The sequence below is a fragment of the Centrocercus urophasianus genome, unplaced genomic scaffold (genome assembly GCF_019232065.1).
Source record: "Centrocercus urophasianus isolate 14NV4802_14NV808 unplaced genomic scaffold, USGS_Curo_1.0 seq_12, whole genome shotgun sequence".
Lineage (NCBI taxonomy): Eukaryota > Metazoa > Chordata > Aves > Galliformes > Phasianidae > Centrocercus > Centrocercus urophasianus.
In genome coordinates this window covers 32628829-32652914 of record NW_024884364.1, presented here as the reverse complement: position 1 = coordinate 32652914, position 24086 = coordinate 32628829, and the positions used below count along the sequence as shown (strand labels likewise).

Sequence of the window (24086 nt, the reverse complement as noted above, 5' to 3'; positions counted from 1 at the left end):
AGTAGGTGTTTGAATTGCAATGTATCGTTAATGGAATGAAATATTTGGTGTGCCACTCGCAACTAAGTCACGCACAACCCCAGAATGAAGTGTCCAAGATCCCCGTTCTGCAAATCGCTTCAGTTTCAGCAGAGCTCCCTTAGAGCACAAACATCCTTCCACAAGGATCCAGCTAAGCTGAACCCAGATCAAAAGAAGGAGGAAGTTAGGATGGTAGGCAGGAGAAGGTGGCCAGACAGAGGGACTAAGGACTTGTCTCTACACACAGTTATTTCTTGATTGTGATTTATGTATATACAGATGTTCTCATTGAGAGTAAGCGAGTGTTCAGTTTAATCCCGACTAAATTAAACAGGAAGTAATTCATGTGGAATAAAGCCCTGTGAACAGACTAGATGTCTCTTGTCTTGAAAATAATTAAACGTTTCTACAAATTCTTTCTAAATGGAGCTTTGCAATGACAGCAGAGTGACTACTGCTATTATCTCAGCTTTTAAACATATTGTCCTCCATCTGTTGCCTAACTTGCCAGATTAAATGATCATACACTGACTGCCTAGAACAATAAACTTGACTCTGATATTCACCATAACAAACAATCACAAACTTTATTAACTTTTAGACGTGTGATAGGTATGAAGGTCACAATGCAGATAGGAACAGCCTCTTTATGATTATGCTGCTTACCAAAGGTTGCGGACTCCTTCCTCACAGCTGCAGTATCTCAGCAACAGATTAAGAGTCATTATGCCTTGGTCCAAGTCTTGGACTACCTGGGCTGCATCCAAGGAAGCGTGTCCAGGAAAGTGAGGGAGGTGATGCTGCCCGTCTGCTCTGCACTGGTGAGACCTCAGCTGGAGCACTGCGTCTGGATGGGGAGTCCTCCGTACAGGAGAGACATGGAGCTGTTGGAACGTGTCCAGAGGAGGGCAACAAAAATGATCCAAGGGATGGAACACCTCCCTGTGAGGACAGGCTGAGAGAGCTGGGGCTGTTCACCATGGAGAAGGGAAGGCTCCAGGGAGACCCAAGAACAGCCTTTCAGTATGTAAAGAGGAGCTGTATGAAAGAAGAGCACAGACTGCAACACGGTCTGTTGTAACAGGACAAGAGGAAATGGTTTCAAACTGAAAGAGGGGAGATAAAAACAATTTTTTTTACAGTAAGGGTGCTGAGGCACTGGCACAGATTGCCCAGAGTGGTGGTGGATGCCTTGATCCTGAAGGCACTCAAGTTGACACTGCAGGTGCTTTGAGCAACCTGATGTAGCTGTAGGTGTCCCAGTTCATTGCAGGGGAGTTGGACCAGATGGCCTTTACGGGTCTCTTTCAACTCACATGAATCTCTGATTCTACCTGCAGTTAGATGTACAAAAGGATTCAACCACTGGAATCTGCAGCTGAACTAATCAAAGTCCCTCAACCTAGAGGCAGGTAAAAGCCATAGACACATCAATGCTTGGCAGTACAGTTTCCTAGAGACAAAAAAAAATTGTTTCCAAGCACACCCAGACAGACCCCATGCTCTGCAGCACGAAGCAGATGGGACTGTCTCCCAGCCTGAAGCAAGATGTGTGGATGAAGGGTTTCTCTTTGGCTGTAGCCCAGGTGAGACTCTCAGAATAGACCCTGTTTATGGGAAAAGCAAAGAACGGAGTCATCGATGTTTCCCTTCCCGGGGCAGCGGGCATGGCCCCAAGCTGCTGGAGTTCATGGAGCATTTGGATGTTGCTCACAAACACAGGGTTTGACTTTGGGTGGTCCCGTGTGGAGCCCAGAGTTAGACTCGACGATCCTTGTAGGTCACTTCCAGTTGGGGGTATTCTGCGATCCTATGACCTCTGGCAGCTCCCGGCCGCTGAGGCAGGTCCCCTTCTCGCCCACCGTTTTCGTGCTCGTCCCAGGGGAAAGGGACGAGTGATGGCGCTGCCCACAGCCCGACGGCGAGAACTCCTCCACAGCACCGCCCTGCGCCAGCGCCATGGCGGCGGGGCCGGGACGCCGTCACTTCCTGGGCCGGGCCCGGCCCCCCAGGGCTCACCTGACTCACCTGGGCCGGCGGGAGGCGGCGGCGGCGCGGCTGAGCGCTGAGCCGGGCGGCGGCCGAGGGGCGGCATGGCGCGGGAGAGCGGCTCCCCGTGGGCCATGGGGCTGCTGAAGACCTTCGAGGAGAGCGAGTTCGGCAGCTGGGAGAAGATCGGCTCGGGGGGCTTCGGGCAGGTGTACAAGGTGCGCCACCTCCACTGGAAGACCTGGCTCGCCATCAAGTGCTCGCCCAGCCTGCACGTGGACGAGAAGTAAGGCGGCTCGGCTCGGCTCGACTGACTCGGCTCAGCTGGGGAGGGGGCGAGGCGGCAGCGCCTCGGTAGGCGTCTGGGGGACGGGGCGGGACGGCTGTCTGCACCGGGCATGGAGCGCACGGATCCTTCTTGTTTTCCTTTTTTTTTTTTTTTTTTTTTTTTTTTTTGGCTAGCCCTACACTGGGCGTACTAATGGAAGTGATTGAGCTTAACATCAGCTTTAACATCAGCTCAAACGCCTGTGAGGCTGACCTGCTGCTGTTTGCCCTGCCGGTGTCAGCTTGTTTTTGACGGACAGACCAGGCGATGTAGCTCAAAGTGTCCAGGCACAGGGAGACTGGGCTATAGGCGCTCCCCGGAGCTCTGTCACACGGCAGGGCCACCATCACCACCTTAAAAATAAGTTAGTATGGTTTTTGCGCTTTTTATTTACAGAACGTTTTAGAAATGCATTCAGCTTTTTTTTTTTTTTAGCGTGAGGTGAATCGTGCTGCCACCTACTGTAATGTGAGCGATTAGTTGTGAGAGATGCCACCAAATCTCGGTGGTAGAATCATAACATCGTTGGGAAGGGACCTTTAAAGGCCATCTGGTCCAACTCCCCTGCAGTGAACAGGGACACCTACAGCTACATCAGGTTGCTCAGAATCCTATCCAGCCTAACCTTGAGTGTCTGTGGGGAAGGGGCATCCACTGCCTCTCTGGGCAACCTGTGCCAGCGTCTTATCATAAAAAAAACTTCTTCCTTATACCCAGTCTAAATCTGCCCTTTCAGTTTGAAACCATTTCCCCTTGTCCTGTCACAACAGATCCTGCTGAAGAGTGTGTCCCCTTCTTTTTATATCCCCTTTGTAGACCCAGAAAGGCTGCTCTCAGCTCTCCTTGGAGCCTTCTCTTCTCCAGGCTGTCCTCAGCTCTCTCAACTTGTCCTCTTAGGAGAGGAGTTCCAGACCTTGGAATCATTTCTGTGGCCCTCCCCTGGACACGCTCCAGCAGGTCCATGTCTCTCTTAGCAGTACTCAGTGGTGCAATGGAGAGCTGCCTCTCTTCCAGTAGTTACATGGTCTGCAAGTATGAGGGAAGTAATGTGAACTTGAGGTTCAGTGAACGAAAACAGTTTAAGACTTTTGGAACATCTGAGGGCAGGGGGCTCCTGCAGCACATGGTTCATTTTGGCAATCATGGGAAAACAGGAGTGTATTTGTTTTGCTGCAGAATGTGTTTTAGGCGCTTAAGGAGAACATTAATCAGAAGTTTGGGGGGGGGGGAGAGGAGGGTCTTTGGCCTTTGAATAGGCTGTTTCTGCAGATTGTATATTTAAATAGCAGGGGGGCACAGACACAATAAAGCACTCCTCATGTAGTTTGCAGGTTTTGGAGCTAGTTGAAACAAGCCCGTATAATTGAACTTTAATCCAGGAGATTAATTTGAGGAATCATGTCTTGGAAGTGTCTGAAGCGGCAGAGTTGGAGCTACCAGAAGTATTGGAAACATTAACTGAATTGAGCAGAGGCTTTTCTTTATTTATTTGGGACCACATTAAAACACCATTTGTACTGGTTTGGTGTTGGTAGAGCTCTTTAGTGTCTCCTGCAGTGTTTGTGCAGACAGTAAGAGATTTGGAGTAATTCCCCTGGCAATTATCTCACCATAGAGTGAAGTGGCCTCAAGCAGAAAAAAACTGAGTGTACAGCCAGAAATATTTTTACTTTTAAATCCAAGCCCTCTCTAGCTGTCTAGCCAAATCCCATTTATTAAGCTTTACCTGCTCCCACTTTCCTTCCCCTGACCTGAAATTCTCTCATGCAGCTTCAGGTGCTCTCAGGATGGGTAGGATCAGCTTAAGGCTAAATAATAGAGTGGAGGGGGCTGTCCCCAAGGCCTGCAGAAAACCAAGTCTTTTCCATACCTGTGTTGTCCAGAACAGAGGTCTGGTGTGGAGAAAAGGTGACAAGCTCTGAGGGAGCAGCCTGGAAATCAGTGTGGGCTTCTTAGAGCTGGATGTGGCTGTATGGATTATAAGGAGTATGAGCATTGTAACGGTTCCCAGGGCAGGCTCCTGGCTAAGCGTGCTTGTCCGTGAGGGTGCCTGCTGGATGCGGGGGTGGAAAGGTGTGCCTTTGTGCCTGGGAAAAATGAACAAAATCTTACGTGTACCTGGGTTTGGAAATGGAGTAGAACTTGGGAATGGAGCGGGGTGTAGGAATGTGTTGCTGTTAACAGGTGCTGCGTCTATTTAGGCAGGTGACAGAGGTGACTGAATGTATTCAGGTGGTCTCTGGATGTGTAAGTCAAACCTCATACTCACCTCGCTCCCTTTAAGAGGCAGGTTGAGCCCAACTGTGCTGGTTTGCATATAATCCTGTCACTTCAGGCTGTGGCAGAGATCTGTCAACAGTCTGAGAGCCATTTTAACCTGAAAGAAGGGATTTTCTGCCTTATTTTTGGCCCAAAGCATATTCTGCTCCAACCATACTATGTTTTTTCTACTCTTATTCATATTCCTCTCTGAGGATCAGTAGTGTGAAGGTCATTAAAGCAGTAGATGGCACAGCAGAGGTCATAGCATGCTCTTAAATGTCTGCCTTGAAGCAGGTGAAAGAGCGCATGAAAAATTCAGCGGTGTCATGTTGTTGTGGACGCGGTGTTTGTTGCCAGCAGCTTGCAGGAATAATCTGTGTTCCCAACTGCAGAGCAGTGTGGGAAGCTGCAAGTTGTGTCTTTGCACACAGAGCCTTATCTTTAGAGCGTGTAAAGATCAGGTACATACAAGTGTGGGCACAGTCATAATTTCTGTGGTGAGAGTTGCCGCAGGAACAATTCCCTTGTCCCTTCTGGAGAACCGAAGGCATGCAGCTCTGTCTGCCTTCAGGAGTGCTAGAGGTCATGTATAGTGATTTATCCAATATTTATGATTGTTCTGAAAATGACTGTTCTGTCATTGTCTTCCGTGACAGGTGTCACTTGCCATTGAATCTGGAGCGTGGTCTCTTGCTGTGCTTGCCCTTCTCCCCTGATGTTTTTTTGTGGGAAAGCATACATTCCCCTATATTTATGGGAGCTGAGCTGTCTTGGATGCAAATCTTTATAATTGCTATATTGTTATTTGGAGGGGGAAAGGGCATGGAGTGAAAGTGGTTAGAGAAGATAATTCTGACTCTTCAGACTTGTAGGTATGAAATAAGAAACTGTAAGAGAGGCTAGTCCTGTGCCACTTGACTTAGAAGCCTCACAAGGATCCTCTTTGCTGGGGGGAGGGAGGTGTTTGTTTCTTGGTGGCAATGCAGTGTAATTTCTAGGCACTAGGAGTAACTGGACAGCATTAAAACAATGCTTTGCTCTGTTAAAACTGAACGACAGTGATACCTGCAGCATCCTTATAGCGTTAGAACTTGTGTACTGAAGTGATGGGCAGATTGTGTGAGTGCTGAGTGCCAGCAGATCCTTGCACCAAGTGGGAAGCAAAAGTGGAGACCTTTCATCTCATCCTGATGGAGGTGGCCTTGCCTGCCTAAAGAGATGTTTGTGTTAAAAGGATTAATGCAAATGCACTCCCTGCTTGACTAATGATTAAGTTGTATTCTGGCTATTTCTTCTGCCACTTTTTCTTTCCTGTTTTCTGAAGGTGATGGAGCTGTGTTTGAAAATTAGACTACCTACGCTGTAATGGCTATGCTGCATCACCATCTGTTTCATTTTGAAATGGACTTTGTATGGAAAGAACTTGAAGATGGCAATTGTGTGGGATTTTTTTTTTAAATGAGCAAATCACATCTAAGACACTTGTCTTTTAGTTGAGTAAATGACTAATTAACTGAGCCTGGTTGAAACAGAAAAGGAGGTTTTTGTTTTGTTCTAAGTGAGAGCTCCCTCTCCGCTGGGGAAGATGCCCCATTTCTAGCAGCTGATCTCTGATTTTGGCAATGCTTCCTTAGCCAGGGAACCCCCTTGTCCCTGGCCCAGCGGCTCCTGTTCCATTCCAGCTGTGGCTGGGTTCCTGCTCTGCCTCGGAGGGCTCAGACGGGTGTTTTACATCTCTGACTCCAGCGCTCAGCTCGCTGAAGCCTGATGAATTATGCTGGCTATGCATGTGGCTTGGGGGCAAGGAGTTGGTTGTGTTATTCAGAGGCACTCCCTTCCAGCGTGCCAGAGAGCAAACTGGGTACTTGTCTACAAAGGCAATTATTTCACAAGAAAGCTGCTGTAGGGAGCAGCAAGAGTCGACGTGGTTAATAGAGAAGAAAGATTTCTCTTATCTTTTTATCCTTCCAGTATTGTGTGCTTCCCTCTTCACTCATTTTTCAGCCTGATCTTGCCTCTGAAATAGATCTGTGGCTTCTTGCTAGGTTAGAACCACTCCCGAGGAGAAATGTTCAGCATATCTGATCACTGCAGAGTGCTGTAGCTGGTCAAGGTTTCTACTAGATCATAGAATCATTAAGGTTGGAAGAGATCTCTTAAGTTCATCTAGTCCAATCATCCACCTACCACCAATGTTGCCCTCTATACAGTGTCTCTAAGTACCACTTCTACCCTTTCCTTAAACACCAACAGAGATGGCGACTCCACACCTCCCTGGGCAGCCTATTCCAATACCAATATCCAACCTGTACCTCCCGTGATATAACTTAAGGCCATTACCTCTCATGCCATTGCTGTTACCTGGGCAATGAGGCCAGCCCCCACCTTGCCTTGATCTCCTTTCAGGTGGTTGTAGAGAGTGGTAAGGTCTCCCCTGGGCCTCCTCTTGTCTAAACTGAACACCCCAGTTCCCTCAGCTGTCACCTGTAAGCCAGAGCTAATGCTAACTTAGGTGTTCCACGCTAGGCAAAGCGGAGCCTTCTCACCTCTGCCCTGGGGACTGCCATCATGGTAAGCCTTCACATGGAGCCCCAGGACACAGGCTGGGTGCCACATGGTGGCTCCTGCAGTTACTGTGGGGGACATATTGAGAGCTTTTTGCCAGCAGTATTCCCACACAAATCTCACTGCAGTCACCTGTCCATACTTAAGTGTCCCCAGCACTCCAAGTCCTGGACAGGAGGTGTGCAGAAGGATGTGGGAGATTCTGTGCAGGAATATTAAATCTCTGACTACCTTATGTCCTGGTCTGTTAGTGGATGGATGGCTGCTGTGCTGTGCTGATACCTGTGACCCCAAGCTGCTTTATGTGCTGCCTGTTGCCACCAGCATTGTAACTTCTGACTGACTTGTCGCATGGAGCTCCCCTTCGTGGGTGCTTTGCATTTTGACTTTGGCTGCAGACAGCTAATGTCGGGGCATTACAGCTGTGCAGAAGGCCATGGCAATTAAGGGTCCTGACCTAGGATGCCGTGCCTTAGCCTGACTAATGCTGTGGGGTCAGGCCAGCTGCCACCTGCAGTCAACCCACAGGTGCTTGTTACCTGTGCCATCCCTGTTACCTAATGGAGGCCAGCATCAGCTGTGGTGTGGCACGTGTACTGAAGCGATTTTAAAATCACAGAATCATTAAGATTGAAAAAGACCATTAAAATCATTTAGTCCAACAATCAGCACATCACCACCATGCTCTCTAACCCATATCCCTCAGTGCCACATCACGTTTTGGTGGAAAGAAGGCTTCTACTGTGCCCCACCTGATTGCAGCAGGGAATTTTCTCCACTAAATGTTGGATCTGAGGGACTCTTTGTTGACAGTGCTGGGTCCGTGCAGCCTGGGGCACAGGGCAGCTGAAGCAGTGCTGTTGTCCATGCTCGCTTCTGATCACAGTGTTATGACTCACGAAAGGCTAATTACTTTAGCCCAGGGAGTTACAGCACTGGTGAATCCGTGCATTAAGTGTATCATCCTTATTCTTAACTGCGTTGTGTACGCATCACAAAAGTGAGGTGGGCTTTGTGTTAGGGGGACTTTTGCTGCTGAAGTGTGCAAGCTTGCATGTGGTTTAGCATCTGTGAACTGTCAAGTCAGTAAATGTGAAAATATTCCTGGGGTATATAGGCTGGAGGCATGAGGTGTGATTCAGCCAGGTGATGAGCACTAAACATGTTTTTCACTTTCAAGTGTTTTGTGCTTGTGTTGAGGGATGAAGCAGCTAGTCTATCTTTCACCTTGTATTCTCTCCTACCTAGGGAGCGTATGGAGTTATTGGAAGAAGCTAGGAAGATGGAAATGGCAAAATTTCGCTATATCCTTCCTGTTTATGGCATCTGTAAGGAGCCGGTTGGTTTGGTGATGGAATATATGGAGACAGGATCTCTGGAAAAGCTCCTGGCTTCTGAACCTCTGCCGTGGGAGTTGCGCTTCCGAATCATCCACGAGACAGCTGTGGGCATGAACTTCCTGCACTGCATGTCTCCTCCACTGCTCCACCTGGACCTTAAGCCTGCCAACATCCTTCTTGATGCCCACTACCACGTCAAGGTATGCCTTGGACAAGGGGTGCTCTGAGGCCCAAACCCACTTTTGCATATTCTTGCATAGCTTTTGCCAAACGCAAAGGTCTGGAGGAATCCCAGAAGTACTCCTTTTGAGTTAGAAAAATACTTGATTGTTCCAGTCCCCCAACTTGCCTACTGATTTATGCACCATTTTGGTGAATAAATGGAGGTAGAGTTGGGGAACCTGCGAGACCTCTCCTAAAATTTTAGTAGAGTGTTAGCGTAGTGAATTTTGTTTTTGCAAATGTAATGCATTCTGTTATGTATTTCCCTACAGCAGGGTCATAAGGCACATGAAAATGGGGACAGCAAAATGGTGTGAATATCTAAATCGTTTATATTTGCACCACATCTCAGAATGACAACCTTGTTTTGTCTAGGTGTGGGCTGTGTACGCTCCACTAAATACCCAAATCTTATTTACAGTGGGAGTCCAGAGAAACAGAGCCTTCCTGGCAGCAACTCATTTTCTCCTTTCTTTTGTTCAGAGCATTTACAATGAAAAATTAGCTCTGTCATGAGTGCTTATGCTTACCAAGAGGTCACTCAGGGAAATCGTTGTGGCTGTATCACTACAAAATTCTTTTCAGTATCCTTTTCCAGAGTAAACCGGCAAATTTATCGGCCTTCTCTGTTGAAGTTTTTGTTTTGACAGCTGGATTGGAGAAATTGTGTCTGCTTTCTGATGCTTCCTTTTGGAGAGGAGAGAAACTGAAATATCCTTTTTTTTTTTTTTTTAATTTTAATTTTTTTTTCCAAATCAGTGGCCCAATTCTAACCCTAGCTGATGTAGTTCAGCACATGTAGTCATAGATCTTCCAGTGCTATCATCCATCTTCTCCCTGTTTTTCTGTCCTCCTCAAAGTGGGCAAATGGCTGTGATCCTGCTCTACTGCACTAAAAAGGAAGCATTCAGTAAATAAAAGCACCTTTCCTAATGTCTTGAGAGGGCTGGAGCCATAAGAAGCCTAATGAAATCAGACCTCATGCTTTCTCAGCTTTTTTCTAGGCCGTGTAATGATTTACTTCTTAGGAAGATCTTCTGTCTGAGCTATAAGGCCATTGCAGGCAGTCCCTGATATTATGGTCAGAACATCAGGATCGGAGCTGTTCAAAGTATATTCGCACACATATTCTCAGAAGTCTTTGCTAAGTATTTATTTATCTAAAGTTTATGCTTACTTGCATAACTTTTACATTCCTAATTCTTGACTCATCCGCAAACCAAGATATGAAGGCTTTATTTTTCTCACCATTTCAGGAGCTTGAAATGCTGCCTAGTATTCTGCCCGCTGTATAAGCTGCACCTTCAAGGTGATGTAATACGAGGGGGCAAAGTGCAAAATGCACCAAAGTTTTTTTCAGCTGAGGTCATTGTTGACTTCTCTAAGCTGTTGCTTCTTCATGTTTCATATACAGAGCACATTCTTCAGACCCTTTCCATTAAGCTCAGAAGAGAATGGTCTAATCCCAGCTTTTTTCAGCCACAAGTCTTTCAGATCTGTAGCCATCTTGGAAAGTCCTCCAAGCAGCAAAGGAGACATACAAACCTACATGCAAAATAAGAGACATACATGTTCTGTGAGGAGCCTTCACTTTAAAAATGTGGCCCCAAACCTTCTTTTTGTATGATGTGAAACTTCTAATTAAATTTCAGACCCTGCAGCTTCATTTAATGTGCATTTTCTTGCTGGAAGGCTAATGAAGGTGATGATTGAAGTGCTTTTACTTTTAAAATGTTAGTGTTAATTTAGTGGGTGACCTGTCCCTAATAGGATCCTAAAGTGAGTGAAGAGATGTTGCAGACTGCAAAAGAGGAGTTTGGAGGTAGGGAGAATTTTTATAAGCTGTTTGCCCTTGAGCCAGGAAACAGTCTTGCAGTGGAGTACATTAGAAAAGCCATATTGCTAGTTCAATGGAAACACACCCTTCTTCTTTAACGAGCACAACACTTACCGTAAAAACCCCAAGAGAGGATGATGACTAATGCAGCAGTGTTGCACAGAACTTATTATCAAGTGGGTGCCTCCATATCTTAAAGCTGTCTCCTGTCTGTTACATAAGTGTGTGTGTGCTGAATTTGGTTATTGGGAGGATAATTAAGAGGAAAGATTAGCCTGAGCCAAGACATAGATAGCTGTGTATTTATTAGTTTTCTCACACTGGGGGATTCCTTGCTGATTCTAAATGTATGTATATAAGATGTGTAACTTGGAATAAGGCTTTGCTCTCATGTGTAAGACGTATGCATGCCTCCTGCCCTGAAAAGACTGAGGCAGGAGCTCCCTTCCTCTCCATGTCCTGTTGTTCTGGGCTGCCTTGAGCAGTGTGATTTCCTTGGGAAGATTACTGCATACCCTGGCAAGCTTTGCTAGCAACCAACAGTTTGCAATTTTTTTTTTCCTCCTTAATTTCAGACTGTTGCTTCTGTCTGTATCAGTGAGATCTGCCTTGCTCCTTTCTCTGGTGTTTTGTAGATTCATATGCTTATGGACTTCTTAATACCTAGTTTTTGCTTAGCTGGACCACATCTTCTTGTTCTTCCGCCCTTCCACCCCTTGTACAAACTTGGAATCCCTCCTTTGAGCTCCTTGGTCTCTGGCAATCCAGATGGAGCTGGAGCTGGGGAAGTGATGCTGTATCCAGCACTGTTTCAATGGGATCCTTCTCCAGGGCCATCTACAAGGGAAGACAGCCCCCACATGCAGAAATCTCTGTCTGTCTTATTGTCAGCTACCATACGCGTGTATTCTGTTACTACTTTCCAGGTTTCTTACCGTTTTAAGGGAGCTACTTTTGTTCAAGTTTTTAAAATGAAGTCAGCCTGCAACTTAATACTTCCGGATAAAAACAGTATTTATAAGTCCTTGTTTCTTTTATTATCCAGTCTGGCTTTTGCCTCTCATACATATATATATATATGTATGTATGTGCATTTGTGTATATATAGGTGTGTATATGTATGTGCAATTGTGTGTATTTGCACCATATATATATATAGTCTCTCTGTGCAGATGCATACACAAGCAAATTCCACCAGTTATTTTTCATCTGTCAGGTTTTGTTTTAAAGAACTTGAATGGGATGAGCTGTCTCAGCTGTGTGCTGCTCAAGCTCAACTGTAGTGGCTTTCACCCACTGTTGGTCCAGCTTAAGCCAGTGTGAAGTTTGCTGCTGTGCTCCCAGTACACACAGGCATCCTGTCTGTGTTTAGTTACCTTCAGCTGAAGGGAAGGGCTGCAAAATTTATAGGGTTTGAATTGAGAAGAAGCATAGTCAGGTAGAAAATTGATGATAAAGCTTCTTAATGTACCATAGGTGGATGTAACACCTGGAGGCCAGGCTGGTAAAGAGAGGTTCTCTCTTTTATTAGGCTAGCTGATGTAGTTAACAACCATTTTATTAGCTGCAAGCACTCTCCTGTTATTAGAAATGAGAAAAGGCTTTGTTGTTTTCTGATCCCTTAGTTTCCCACCCTTCCAGATGAAGGTTTCCAGGCAGGGCTGTTACCTGGTTCTTTGATCCCAGCTAAGCGAGATGATTTTCACCTTGATCAGTTCCCTAGCAGTGGCACAGAGGAGGTACCAAGACCATTGCTGCTATGGTCATATACACTTGTGATGGATTAGAATCCATCACAATGCTTTCTACTCTTCTGAAAAAAATAACTGTAAACATCACTGATTTAAAAAACAAAAAACAAAAAACCAAACAAACTAAAAAACCAAACGTATTTATGAGGAGATGGCTTTTAAAACTTCCTGTTATGACAGATGCAATGGCATTCTCAATAGCCAAGTGCACAGAGAGTTTGGCCAGGGACAAATACTGAATATGCCAACAGAGATTAAAAATTAATCTGACTACTTTATGTTACCTATTTGGTAAACCTTTGGGTGAACTCTGACCTGAGTCTGCTCTGGTTGATGCTTGAGTCTTATTTGTAGAAAGGTGACATGCAGAACTGCATGCACACTTCAGGGTGGGCGATCGGGAGCAGTTAGTTTCCAATCACTAATTTTAGTTCTGGGAGGTAAACCCTGGCACTGCTCAGGAGCAGCTTCAGTTCATGAGAGATTTTAGTTTCTGTAAAAGCTCCATAAAATAATTTGACTAAGTGAAGCATCTAAACCCTTGCAAGAGAGTGAGTGTTTTTCACAAAATAGAATGGAAATAGATGGCAATGAGGGATGTGGTTGGTGGGCTTGCATGGTGGGGATGGGCTGATGGTTGGACAGGGTGATCCTACTGGTCTGTTCAACCTCAATGATTCTATGAAATGTCTGCAAAAGGCGTAAACAGCTAAAAATCTGTTTTTAAAGTGCTCTCATACCAAAAAAGACAAGTTTTGTGGAAAATGCCCTTTGGATCTGGGATCTGGCAGTAGGGTGATGTTGCTGGGCTGCAGGCAGGGAAGCACGGGCAGCTCCCCTCCCCAGTGACTGCTCACGTGTTTCTTCTCACACAACCTTTGAGAGGCAGGGAGCGGGTGAGCTGTCTGAACATGAACAATCCCGCTGCCTCCGTGGGGTTTGGCCGCTGTTCTTTCTTTTCTCTTCCTACCTCTTCACCACCTGCTTTGCATGGAGCAGGTTGTCGCCTCCGTGTCTCCTCTAAACTGTGCTGTTATTATGTACACTTTTGAAGCGTAATGGGATCCATCCAAAGTGAGGACTGAGTGCCCAGTGGTGGCACGGGTCAGCTGCTGGGGTGGGCATGGGCCTGTGGGTAGCAAGGACTCAGTGGAAGGCATGGAAACTTTGCCAGCAAGGTGCCTGGTGAGTGAAGCACGTGATGGGCAACTTAAAGGCAGGAGAGATAAGTTAAATGGCTGCATCTTCCACCCACTGCATAGTTCCCACTGATGTTAAAAGAAACTGCATGACTAAATACCTTGTGCTGTGTGGAAAAGTTATCCTGAAGGAACTAATGAAAGCCACAAAAGCTGTCTGTGGGATCTCGCTCTTTTGTTGCAGCCTGGCAGATAACACATGTTCATGTCCAGTGCTTCCTGCAACATTCAGTAGGATGGCAGCTCTGCTCAGCAGATGAATTTCCTTTACTTTAGTATGAAGCCTAATCCTTCACAGTAGGCAGGAACAGGTTCACAGGGCTATATGCCATGTATTTTAGCTGTTTCTTGGTTTGTAGGCTTGGAGTGAGACCTCGTAGTGCACAAACCTCACGTCTTAGCTGTAGCTCTAGATGCACACAAAGTAGCTATTGTTCTTTCCGAACACAGCACTGTCACTGCACTGTCTGCATTTCATCTTTTTTCTTAACGTACGCAGTAGGAAACCTGGTATTGTTTAGACAAAGAGGAAGATGTATTACTTTAATTATGCCTGCATGCCATATGGATTTCTTGAGGTGTAACACAGCTCCTTGCTTTATGTTAATCACAGGATAGCATGACTCTGCCAAGTCGGATCTGTTCAGGCTTGTGCGAGCTAGAGAGTTTACTAACCTGACACCAAGGATTTGTGTGATGTTGGCATTGTGCTTTTGTTCTGTGCAGAGCACTGAGCACCCCAAACTCCTGCAGCACTCAATGGGGCGAGTAGCTGGCTTGCAAACACAGGTTTTTGACTACTCCCTGCTTTCCTATATTCCAGCACTTGGCAGGAGAAAAACTACTCTTCCAGATGACTTCACATTTCTTTCTCTCAAGTCATTCGCATATACCCATATAGATTTAAGATACAGGTAGGAATAGGTTGTCCAGAGAGGTGGTGGATGCCCCATCCCTGGATACACTCAAGGTCAGGCTGGATGGGGCTCTGAGCAACCTGATGTAGCTGTAGGTGTCCCTGTTCATTGCAGGGGAATTGGACTAGGTGGCCTTTTGAGTTTCCGGCTCATGCAATCCTATGATTCTATATCCCTGTGTGCTAGGGCACAGGCTGTCCACACAACTTCTCTCCCAAGTTCATTTTTCCTGGGAGAAGGTCTTTCTGAAGCTATGTGGGTCAGTTTGTTTCTCCTGTGTTGGGAGATTCCTGCTGTATGGAGAGCAGCAGTGGTGTATATCCTGCCAGTTCTCCAGCAGAGTGGAGCAGGCTGCGGTTTTCTCCCTTTCCAATATCAGGTGCATGTTACAACTGGCCCTGTGGTATCTTTAGAGAGAAGCTTCTGAAAGTGTTAAGCTGCAGCCTATTTAAAATAAATAAATAAATAAATGTTTTTAAATTATGCCTGTTGTTTTGAGGGAGAACTTTCTCAAAGGAGAGGCTGTGAAGATCAAAAGAGATGAGTGAGTCATTGGAAAACTGGAGTATTTTTGAGATAAAAAGAACGTCTAAGTCCATTTTGGGGTGGAGGGGAGTTATGTGAAGGAGAAAGCTTATCTGTCACGTAGACAGAACTGGAACGGCCCAAAAAGGCTTGACTTGTCTTGAAATTTCCACTTAGCGTAATACACATTTTTGACCAGTGGGAAATAATTAAGACAAAGGAAAATTCCTTGCCTATCTGTTTGCTCGATGATTGGTATGCCTTTGAGAGCAAATGAATGCATATTTGTTTGACACTTCAAATTAAAGTGGAGGTGTGTTTTCCTTTTTCTAAACTTGCTGTCACTTGTTCAGTTCATTTCAGCTGCCTTCACTGCGTCACTGCACCAACTTGCTGTATCTGCTCATTGCCAAAAAGAATTCCCTGTGTGGGTTTAGTGTGTGTTTTTTGGGCCTGTTGTGCCTCAGTCCTTGTTGGCACTGCCAGTGCAACTGTAATATCTGGAGGAGCAATCCTCTTGCACTTGTTGGGCCCCTGGTCTGAAAACAGGTGCTCAGAAAGCTTGGACATAACTGGCAACATGCTGTTACAGAGGGAGAGGGGATGGGTGAGAGCAGTAATTGTGTTAACCTGTACTTTGCACTAGCTACTTTTTGACTGGTTTTAAATTGCACTAAATTGTCTGACGGTTGTGTTTGCCATGTAATGGGTTAACATGCTGCTGCTTGCAAAAAGCTGCTTGCTTTTATTTTATTTTGTTCAGCTTAACCTTAAAGAAAAGCCTACAGCAGCGTAATGCTTCCAGCATTGTTTTCTTAGCTGGGCACTTCTGAATGGTAGCTCGCTGTGTTGTTTCTTTGAGTCACTGCATTACGTCTCTCTGTTTTTACAGAAGAGGTTTTGTAAACTCCTCTGAAGTCTGATGGTAACATGCACAATTCTCTCTCCTCCTCCTCCATCTTCTGCAGATTTCTGACTTTGGACTTGCGAAGTGCAATGGTTTGTCACATTCCCATGACCTCAGTATGGATGGCTTGTGTGGCACAATTGCATACCTTCCTCCAGAGCGCATCAAGGAGAAGAACAGGTGTTTTGACACCAAACATGATGTGTACAGGTCAGTTAACTGTGAAAATACCTAAAAGTGCTTGAATAAATGACCCAAAAACCTGAGCATGAGAACCCTACCTCTAGTTTGAGGCTCATCTTGCAAAGGCTCACGTTGGTTTGCTTTATGCAAAGTCCTTACAGGGTAGAATGCTTTTAACAAACTGCAGCTGATCCTGGTCTTGTGGAAATTAAATAAACATTACTTGGAACAGTTATTAGCAACTGACATGGATGCTGTTCTGCCCACCTTATTTTCCCCCATTAAAGGTACATCCTGACCCACTTTTCTAGTCTGTGACACAATTCTTAGCTATCTTAAGTAGATTTCATCACTAGGTCTTCAGTTCTTTCGCAGTAAGGCTGTTAGGAAGAGGAAGTCATAGCTGTAGATTACAAGATATGTCATGTTCTAAATGAAATGTATTTTTGTACAGTTGTGTTGCAGGCTAGTATTAAATGACATCCCTAGTAGTTCTTTGCTGCTCTCTGATCTTGTTAGTGTTTTTTGTGGAGTAATTGGTATATGTTAACAAGAAACCCACAGTCTCCAACAAGTCTCTTTGTTCGCTGCCTCGCATTCCTCCCTGCACAAATGAGACTTTCAGTTCTTGACTGCATCTTGCTCTGTGTGTTATTCAGTAGAAACGCAGTAGTGAAATCCAAGGAAAGAGAACTTAGCAAAATAAATTATGCTTCTGTTTAATAGTGGGCTTTTAAAATTATTTTTTGCAGCTTTTCTAAAACTATTTTTGGTATATATTTGTAGCTTTTCCATTGTGATCTGGGGAGTTCTTACACAGAAGAAGCCTTTTGCAGGTAAGATTGATGGATCATGGTTTGCACTGGATTTTCTTATGCCTTTCTTACAATGATATGCACGCTTCCCTCCTCACCAACTCCACAAGACAAGTGATATAAATAATTCATGTCTTCTGAATTCCTACAGTCCTGTGCAACAGGCATATGTAAACTCTCAAATTCCAAGCACAGTTTCAGGTTCTCCTTTGTCCTCCATCCTAAAAGCAGAACCTATACTGCCATGAGATGCCCTCGTCTGCACTTTTTTGATTTTGCTGGAGTTTGCTGTGCTGATCCAGATCAGTGTGTGGCCTGCTCAGACTTCTGATGTTCATGGGCAGCAAGGAAGGTGCAGGGCAAAGCCAGCTGGCAGGCAACCCTATTGTTTTCAGGAAGAGCTTCTCTGCAGAGTGGTTCTGGAGTTTATTTGTAGATTGCAGGTACAGATTAAAAAATAAAAAATAAAAAGGCTGCCTGTGAGAGTAAGCTTTGTTCTGCCCCACAGTAAATGTATCAATCTACAGGCAGTTATTTATTCTTTATGACTATTTTCCTTTGTATGCGACTAGCCTAAGTATAACAAACATGTTTGAGCGGGTTCCAGTCTACTACTCATTTTTCTCCTAGTAAACTCAGTGGTTGACTTCAGAGTCAAGAGCCACATTAATGCACTGTGTTTTTTCTTCACCTTTATGTAAAGTTCAGGCACTTGGTTTATGTAAAAACTGCGGTTCAGTTTTCAAACAGCAGATACAGAAAACCAAAGAGAGGTAGCAAAGAACTGTGAGGTGTTTTTGTATTTTATTCTCTGTTTCTGCCTCTTTTATGGGTGGAAAGAGCACATAGTCACTCACTGATGATTAACTGATACATGAGAAGTAGACGTTAATGTGTGTGGAAGTGGTGTGGAAGAGTAAGATTTTTTTTCCCTGTTGATAAAGTGCTCTAGATCTTAAAGTGTGAAAAAACATTTTTTTGCTTAATGCACTGTTAATACTCTTAGACAAAAGAGAAAACCTTCCTTTTGCTGAGAGCTTCAATTCTGTGCTTTTGCTTTACAGAGGAAAACAACATTTTGCATATCATGGTAAAAGTAGTTAAAGGCCACCGCCCAGAGCTACCTGCTGTTTCCAAATCCAGACCTCATTCATGTAATAACTTGATCAAACTGATGCAAAAATGTTGGCAAGATGATCCTGGTGAACGGCCAACATTTCAAGGTAAGATTTCCTCGTAGCTTGGCTGCCTGTTTCTTCTTCTATGAGTCACGTTATTGCTCAGGACTCTCTTAATCCTTGAGGTAAATGCTGCAAACATTTGTGACAGAATAAATAGAGCACATTGTATGGCAGAGACAATGATACAGGCCACTTATTCACTGGTGGCGGAAGAGATTATCTGGTGACAAGTCAGACCATGATGGTTTTAGTAAACATATTGGGAATAAGATCTGTACTGAACCACTTGATCCATTTAGCTGGTACCTGAAGAGAAGGTGGTTCATGTTCACGTCCAATCATCTCTATTAGTGTAGATGCCAAGCTGGAGTTGATGGGCTTTGTACCATACAAAAGTGTTGAACACCCTGGCTCTTGAGGTATACCACTATATGCCAAGAAACAGAATTGTCTTCTTGTTACAAAAAAATTTGTACTGTCATTTTTCTGTTTACAAAAAAAAAAGGCAACTCTGGCCAAAGGTTTGAACTTGCCCAAGAACCTCTTAGGAATTCAGATGTGCAGTAGAATGTAGCATATGGTATCTACAAGTGGCTTCATTTAGCATCAGTGACAGAGATTTGTTTCTTATTTCCATTCACTCCCCTCTTTCTGCCTGGATAAAGTATGGCCATGGATGGAAGAGGTATCACATAAGTCTGCTAACAGTTGAAAAAGCCCTGTGTATGTAACATCAGTCCTGTCTGAATGTGGGAACAAACTGTTCAGTCAGTCCTATGCACTCTTTGCTTAGCTGCACATTTCTACCTTCTGATGAGATGCTTGGTGGAATAGCCAAAACTGGAGTCTTTCTTCTGTAATATCTCATAACCATTAAGACAGAGAAAAGCAGTAGGGCACCTGGGGAGAAGTCTCCTATTTAAAAAACAAACAAAACCATCCAACCATCTAACCAAACAGTAAAACCTCTCTTTCTTTCTTCAAAGAAATTACTTCAGTAACAGAAACGCTTTGTGAAAAACCAGAAGATGAAACAAAGGAAATGGTAGCTGAGGACCTGGACACCAAGAGTTCCCCAAAGCAGCGATCTGAGGTATTTTGTCTTTCTGTCCCATGTTAAAATGCACTTTTTTCTTTTTTCCCCTTGTTTATTTATTTATTTATTTATTTATTTTGCCAGAAACAGGCTCATCTGTGACTAACTTCTAAACAGCTTTTTCTTTGCTGCTTTTTAACACCTCTTTGCCTGGTTGAAGTGGGTCTTGCTGAAGGATTGGGCTGCAGAAGCAACAGTAGAGGCAAGCTTAGGAAAGCCCCTCCACAAAACCTGAGATCCGGTGGATCCTTAGACTGCTGAAGGACAGCAAGACAGTTAGAAAATCAGGGCTGGAACTATGTGGGTGTGTTTGATCTTAAAAACAAACAAACAAAAAGAAACAACATACCAGGTGCTTTAGACAGATTTCATTTAATAAGAACAAGGCTTAAAGCTACCCGCAAGCTAACAGTATTAGGCTTTCTCTCATAGAGGGTCATACTCAGTTTTCCTTACTGACCTTTCTAAAATATTCTGTTTTTCTTTTGAAGGGGATGTCTGCATTATCACAGCCAAAACAGGAGCCTGTTGTGGCATCAGTTAAGGATTACAGTCTATCAGAATTGTTGTCCCAGCTGGATTCGGGGATTTCACAGACTATGGAAGGCCCTGAGGATCTCAGCCGCAGCTCTTCCGAATCCAAACTTGCTGCCAGCGACAAGCGACTTTCAGGAGTTTCATCTGTAGATTCAGCATTTTCATCCAGAGGCTCCCTTTCCCTTTCCTTTGAAAGAGAGAGTTCAGGTAATGGTCAGGGGTTTTTCGTTGTTGGCTTTTCTATTTCTGTGGTTGCTTGGACTGGAGCATGGGAGCTTATGGGTTGGAGAGTGATCATGTAAAAAATAATATGTCCTGTTGTCGTAACTGCAAATTTGTTTGCTGGAGGCAGCTATTAAGAAAAAATAAATGGAGAGATTCCCAAGCATGATAATAACGAGAAGCAATACATTTAATTTACTTACGAAAAGAAGGTACCTGAATTCCCATCAAAGCAATTACAGAATTAGTCATGGAAATGTTGATTGGAAAGGAGATCACCTTGTCTAGTCAGAGTGGGACTGGTCAGAGTGGGACTAAAGCCAGTGCCAGTACAGGAGCTTGTAGCTTTTGCAGTTAATACTAAGCCCAAGTCTGAGCACCTGACTTTTGAGAAGATTCAAGCAGTTCTCTCAGCAGCCCCAGGAACACTGTAATAAAGACCCTCCCCTTCCCTTTTTAGTATGTACTGCATAAAACAGGCATCGATTTTCCACTTAGGCAAAGCATAATAAGTGAGGGGAAACAAACTGCAACTTCCTTTGTTCTTAGTTTCATTGGAGACAGAATAAGAAGAAGTGTGGGCTCCAACTGTGATGTAAACTGGCTCTGAAACTTCTGCAGATACGGCAGTGGGAGGGGAGGGCATTTTTTGCAGTCTGAAGACACTGCTGAAGCCACCAGCTGTGCTAGCCAAGAATGAGTAAGGGTTGTCAAGTATCAGCATTGTGATGATGGTTTATTTTTCATCTAGATATAGGTACTACAGACATACAGAAAAGGAAGCTAACAGAGGCTATTTTAGCTGGAGACACGAGCAAGCTGATGAAGATCCTCCAGCCTCAAGACGTTGATATTGTTTTAGATGGGAACTGCAGTCTTTTGCACTTAGCTGTTGAAGCTGGTCAAGAGGAATGTGTCAAATGGCTCCTCCTTTACAATGCTAACCCAAACCTCACCAACAAGAAAGGATCCACCCCACTTCACATAGCCATTGAGAAGAAAATTAAAAGCATTGTGGAGCTGCTCATGGCAAGGAAAATCAACATTAATGCCAAAGATGAGGATCAGTGGACTGCTCTTCACTTTGCTGCCCAGAATGGGGATGACTTCAGCACCAAAATGCTGCTTGATAAGAATGCATCCCTGAATGAGGTAGATTTTGAAGGCAGAGCCCCCATCCACATAGCCTGTCAGTATGGCCAAGAGAATATTGTGCGGATTCTGCTGAGAAGAGGCGTTAACGTGAACATCAAAGGAAAGGATGACTGGGTGCCTCTGCACTATGCTGCCTGGCAAGGTCATCTTCCCATCGTAAAGCTTCTGGCCAAACAACCAGGTGCAAATGTAAATGTGCAGACCGTGGATGGAAGGACCTCGCTACACTTGGCTGCTCAGCGAGGTCACTACCGTGTCGCTCGCCTGCTCATAGACCTGGAGTCAGATGTCAACGTACCGAATGCGCTCTCGCAGACTGCTCTCCACATAGCTGCTGAAACTGGCCACACGAGTACATCCAGGCTGCTCCTTAAACATGGTGCAGACATTGAGGCAGCAACAGTGGAAGGATGTACTGCTCTGCACTTGGCATCTCGCAGCGGCCATTTAGCAACAACAAAGTTGCTGATGGATGAAGGGGCCAATGTTTTTGCCAGAGGCCCGTTAAATAGGACAGCGTTGCATCTTGCTGCAGAAAATGGACACTCTGAAGTAGTAGAAGAACTTGTCAGTTCAGGAAGCATCAATGTTTCTGATGATGAGGGGTTGACAGCTCTTCATCTGGCTGCAAGAGGAGGGCACACAAAAACAGTTGAGGTTCTTCTAAAGCACGGGGCACTCACTGATCTGCAAAGACCCACATTTCAGACCCTGCTCCGGCTTACTCAGCAGAGCAGCAGTAGCTCAGTTACTGTGTTGTTAAGTGAGACTTAATCAAAAGGTACAGTACTTGCTATCTTTCTGCCTGGTGTGGAGAAGGTTGCTGGAACTTGATTCACAAGAGCCTCGTCCAGCTGTGCACTGACCTGCTCACCAGCAGCGTCAGCAGATGGACTGAGGGGCGGCCAGCAAGGAGCTACTCATGTTTGAGTGTGTGAGAGAGGGAGCACATGGACTAAAGCCAAATGCAAGGTTAAGAGCTGGAGCCCACCACACTGTGGTCTGGATCATCCACTCTGCATGTGCCTGCCCCACCTGTATAGTGATATTCCCCTCCCACAGATGCTGTGAGTGTAGGATGCAACTTGTGGGTTCCCCTTGCTTTTTTTTTTTTTTTACAAAGTAATTTAAGAACTAATATTCTGATTTTCCTCAGAAAAAGGATGGATTAGCTTCCTGGTTTATTGCAGTGATCTATATTTTGGGCTCAAAGCCTCCAAAGTAAAACAAACCCAACACGAATCTGCTGGAAATTAATGCAAGAGATGAAGAAAGAGCTATTCAAGATACGGTCAATCATAAAACCTGGCTAAGTTTCATTTTCAGAAGGTATTCTGTTTAAAGGAGATACACTGATTATAGTTTTCCATGTAATCAAGATGACTAAGACAGACTGTCATTAACAAGGATCCCAAAATTACATAAGCAGAAGTAAAGCTTAAAACTGATCTCTTCATATGCAGTACCATCTTCTATGCATTTTAAGATCAGTAAGCTGAACTGTGTTCTTAGTGGTTTCTCTCAAAAAGCCAAACAAACAAAAAAATTCATACTGGACTCTTAACTGGATGGTATATTCTAACACCATTAAGTCTAATTGCAAAATGATGTTTGTAGGGACATGTTAGAGAACCATGCCAGCCATGCCACAGTACATGTCCTGGGAGAATGAACTGTGTGTTACCTAGATTGATATACTGTGTATATAGTATTTCTACCTGTTGTATGCTTTTTTTCTACTGAAGAAAATAGATTGTTTAGAGTGGGTATGTTTTAATACACCTTTTAGTTTCATTCTTATCAAAATTGAAATGTGACACATTATTAATAAAATATTGTGCTCCATATCTGCCTGCATTTTGTCACGTTGGTTTTTTTTTTTTCATCTTGAAGCAAATGAAAGGCTTCTGCCTCCCTGAGAGCAAAGCTGCTCCTTTCATGGGCAATGGCAGCAGTGGTGGCTGAATGCATAAAAAAACCAAAGGGTTGGCTCTCACTGCTGCTTGAGACTGTTTGTGGCTACACATAGGGTACCTCTCTGTACTGTTTGCACCCCCCTGGTTAAATTCCGTGTAGTGTGGGGCGTTATGTAAGCAGGTAGGTGCAAGCTGCTCCCTGTTGGAGATGTTTCACTGCCCACCTAGCGGAACTGTACTAAGAAGTAGACAGTGAATCTGTGCTTGTGGGCAGTATATGGAGGTTACGAAGCAATATGCCTCTTACTGAGCCTAACAGTCATGGCAAGCTTCCTAAATGCAATGACAGTGAAACTTCTCATAAAACAAACAAGAATATTATAATTTGCTTACTGCTTCCTTCAGCCTCTTCTGAGACCAGTGCAGTTGTCATGTTTCATTAAGCTGTGCTTCATCACTATCTCTTTATAGAAATTAAGCCACAGACCACTTACTCTCTCAAGTCCTGTGCTGCTGTGATTAAATGTTTGGCTTAGCCTGGGACACACCTTACACTTCAAGTCCTCCAAACAAACAGATTTGAGATACTTAATTCCAGTGGTATTTGCTCAAACTTCAAAAGAAGAACTGTAGGACTAAGCAGCAACAGTCTTGTGCCTCCTAATAATGCCAGTGTGTGCCAGCTAGGCAAAGAGAAAGTATAAGCTTATGCTTTTAAAACAACTCGAGCACTGCTTCGCCAGTACATTCCTTCAATGCCTAATAATAATAGCACATTAGCTTCTAATTAGACATGAAGCCACACTTATGAGTCTTTATTTTCCAGTCTTTCACAACAATAGGCAACAGCTATGTGTTACATAGAAGGCACTGGGGAAAAAGCAACAAAGGGATTGCATGCTGTGCTGCCAGTGTTGTAGGGAGTGTATTTCCTCACATGGCAGCTCCTCATGCAGTCAGGAGGGCTGAATGGCGTGCATTATGAGCGTTAGGAGCAACGAGGAATTACTGCTTTCTGTACGTCTCCTGTGGGTGACTTTCATGGTTATGTGTGTGCTGCTCACTGGCTTGCTGAAGTCCCATCTGGACTCTGCAGCAGCTTCACTCTCACCCTCAGC

At 44.5% G+C, this 24086-nt stretch overlaps 1 protein-coding gene across 1 annotated transcript; it reads left to right on the top strand.

The window, feature by feature from the left end:
* The first annotated feature begins 2085 nt into the window (after nt 1–2085).
* Nucleotides 2086–22899, top strand: RIPK4 (receptor interacting serine/threonine kinase 4). Its single transcript, XM_042809531.1, has 8 exons — nt 2086–2296; nt 8414–8705; nt 15925–16073; nt 16833–16882; nt 17926–18084; nt 19029–19135; nt 19630–19882; nt 20649–22899. Exons 1-8 carry the CDS (start codon nt 2115–2117, stop codon nt 21824–21826), a joined length of 2370 nt encoding a protein of 789 aa, XP_042665465.1. The 5' UTR covers nt 2086–2114; the 3' UTR covers nt 21827–22899.
* The last annotated feature ends 1187 nt before the right edge of the window (nt 22900–24086 follow it).

Coding starts and splice junctions, on each gene's coding strand:
- RIPK4 (XM_042809531.1), top strand. CDS start 2,115: ATGGCGCGGGAGAGCGGCTCCCCGTGGGCCATGGGGCTGCTGAAGACC. Junction 16,883..17,925: donor ACAGAAGAAGCCTTTTGCAG/GTAAGATTGATG, acceptor TTTGCTTTACAG/AGGAAAACAACATTTTGCAT. Junction 18,085..19,028: donor TGAACGGCCAACATTTCAAG/GTAAGATTTCCT, acceptor CTTTCTTCAAAG/AAATTACTTCAGTAACAGAA.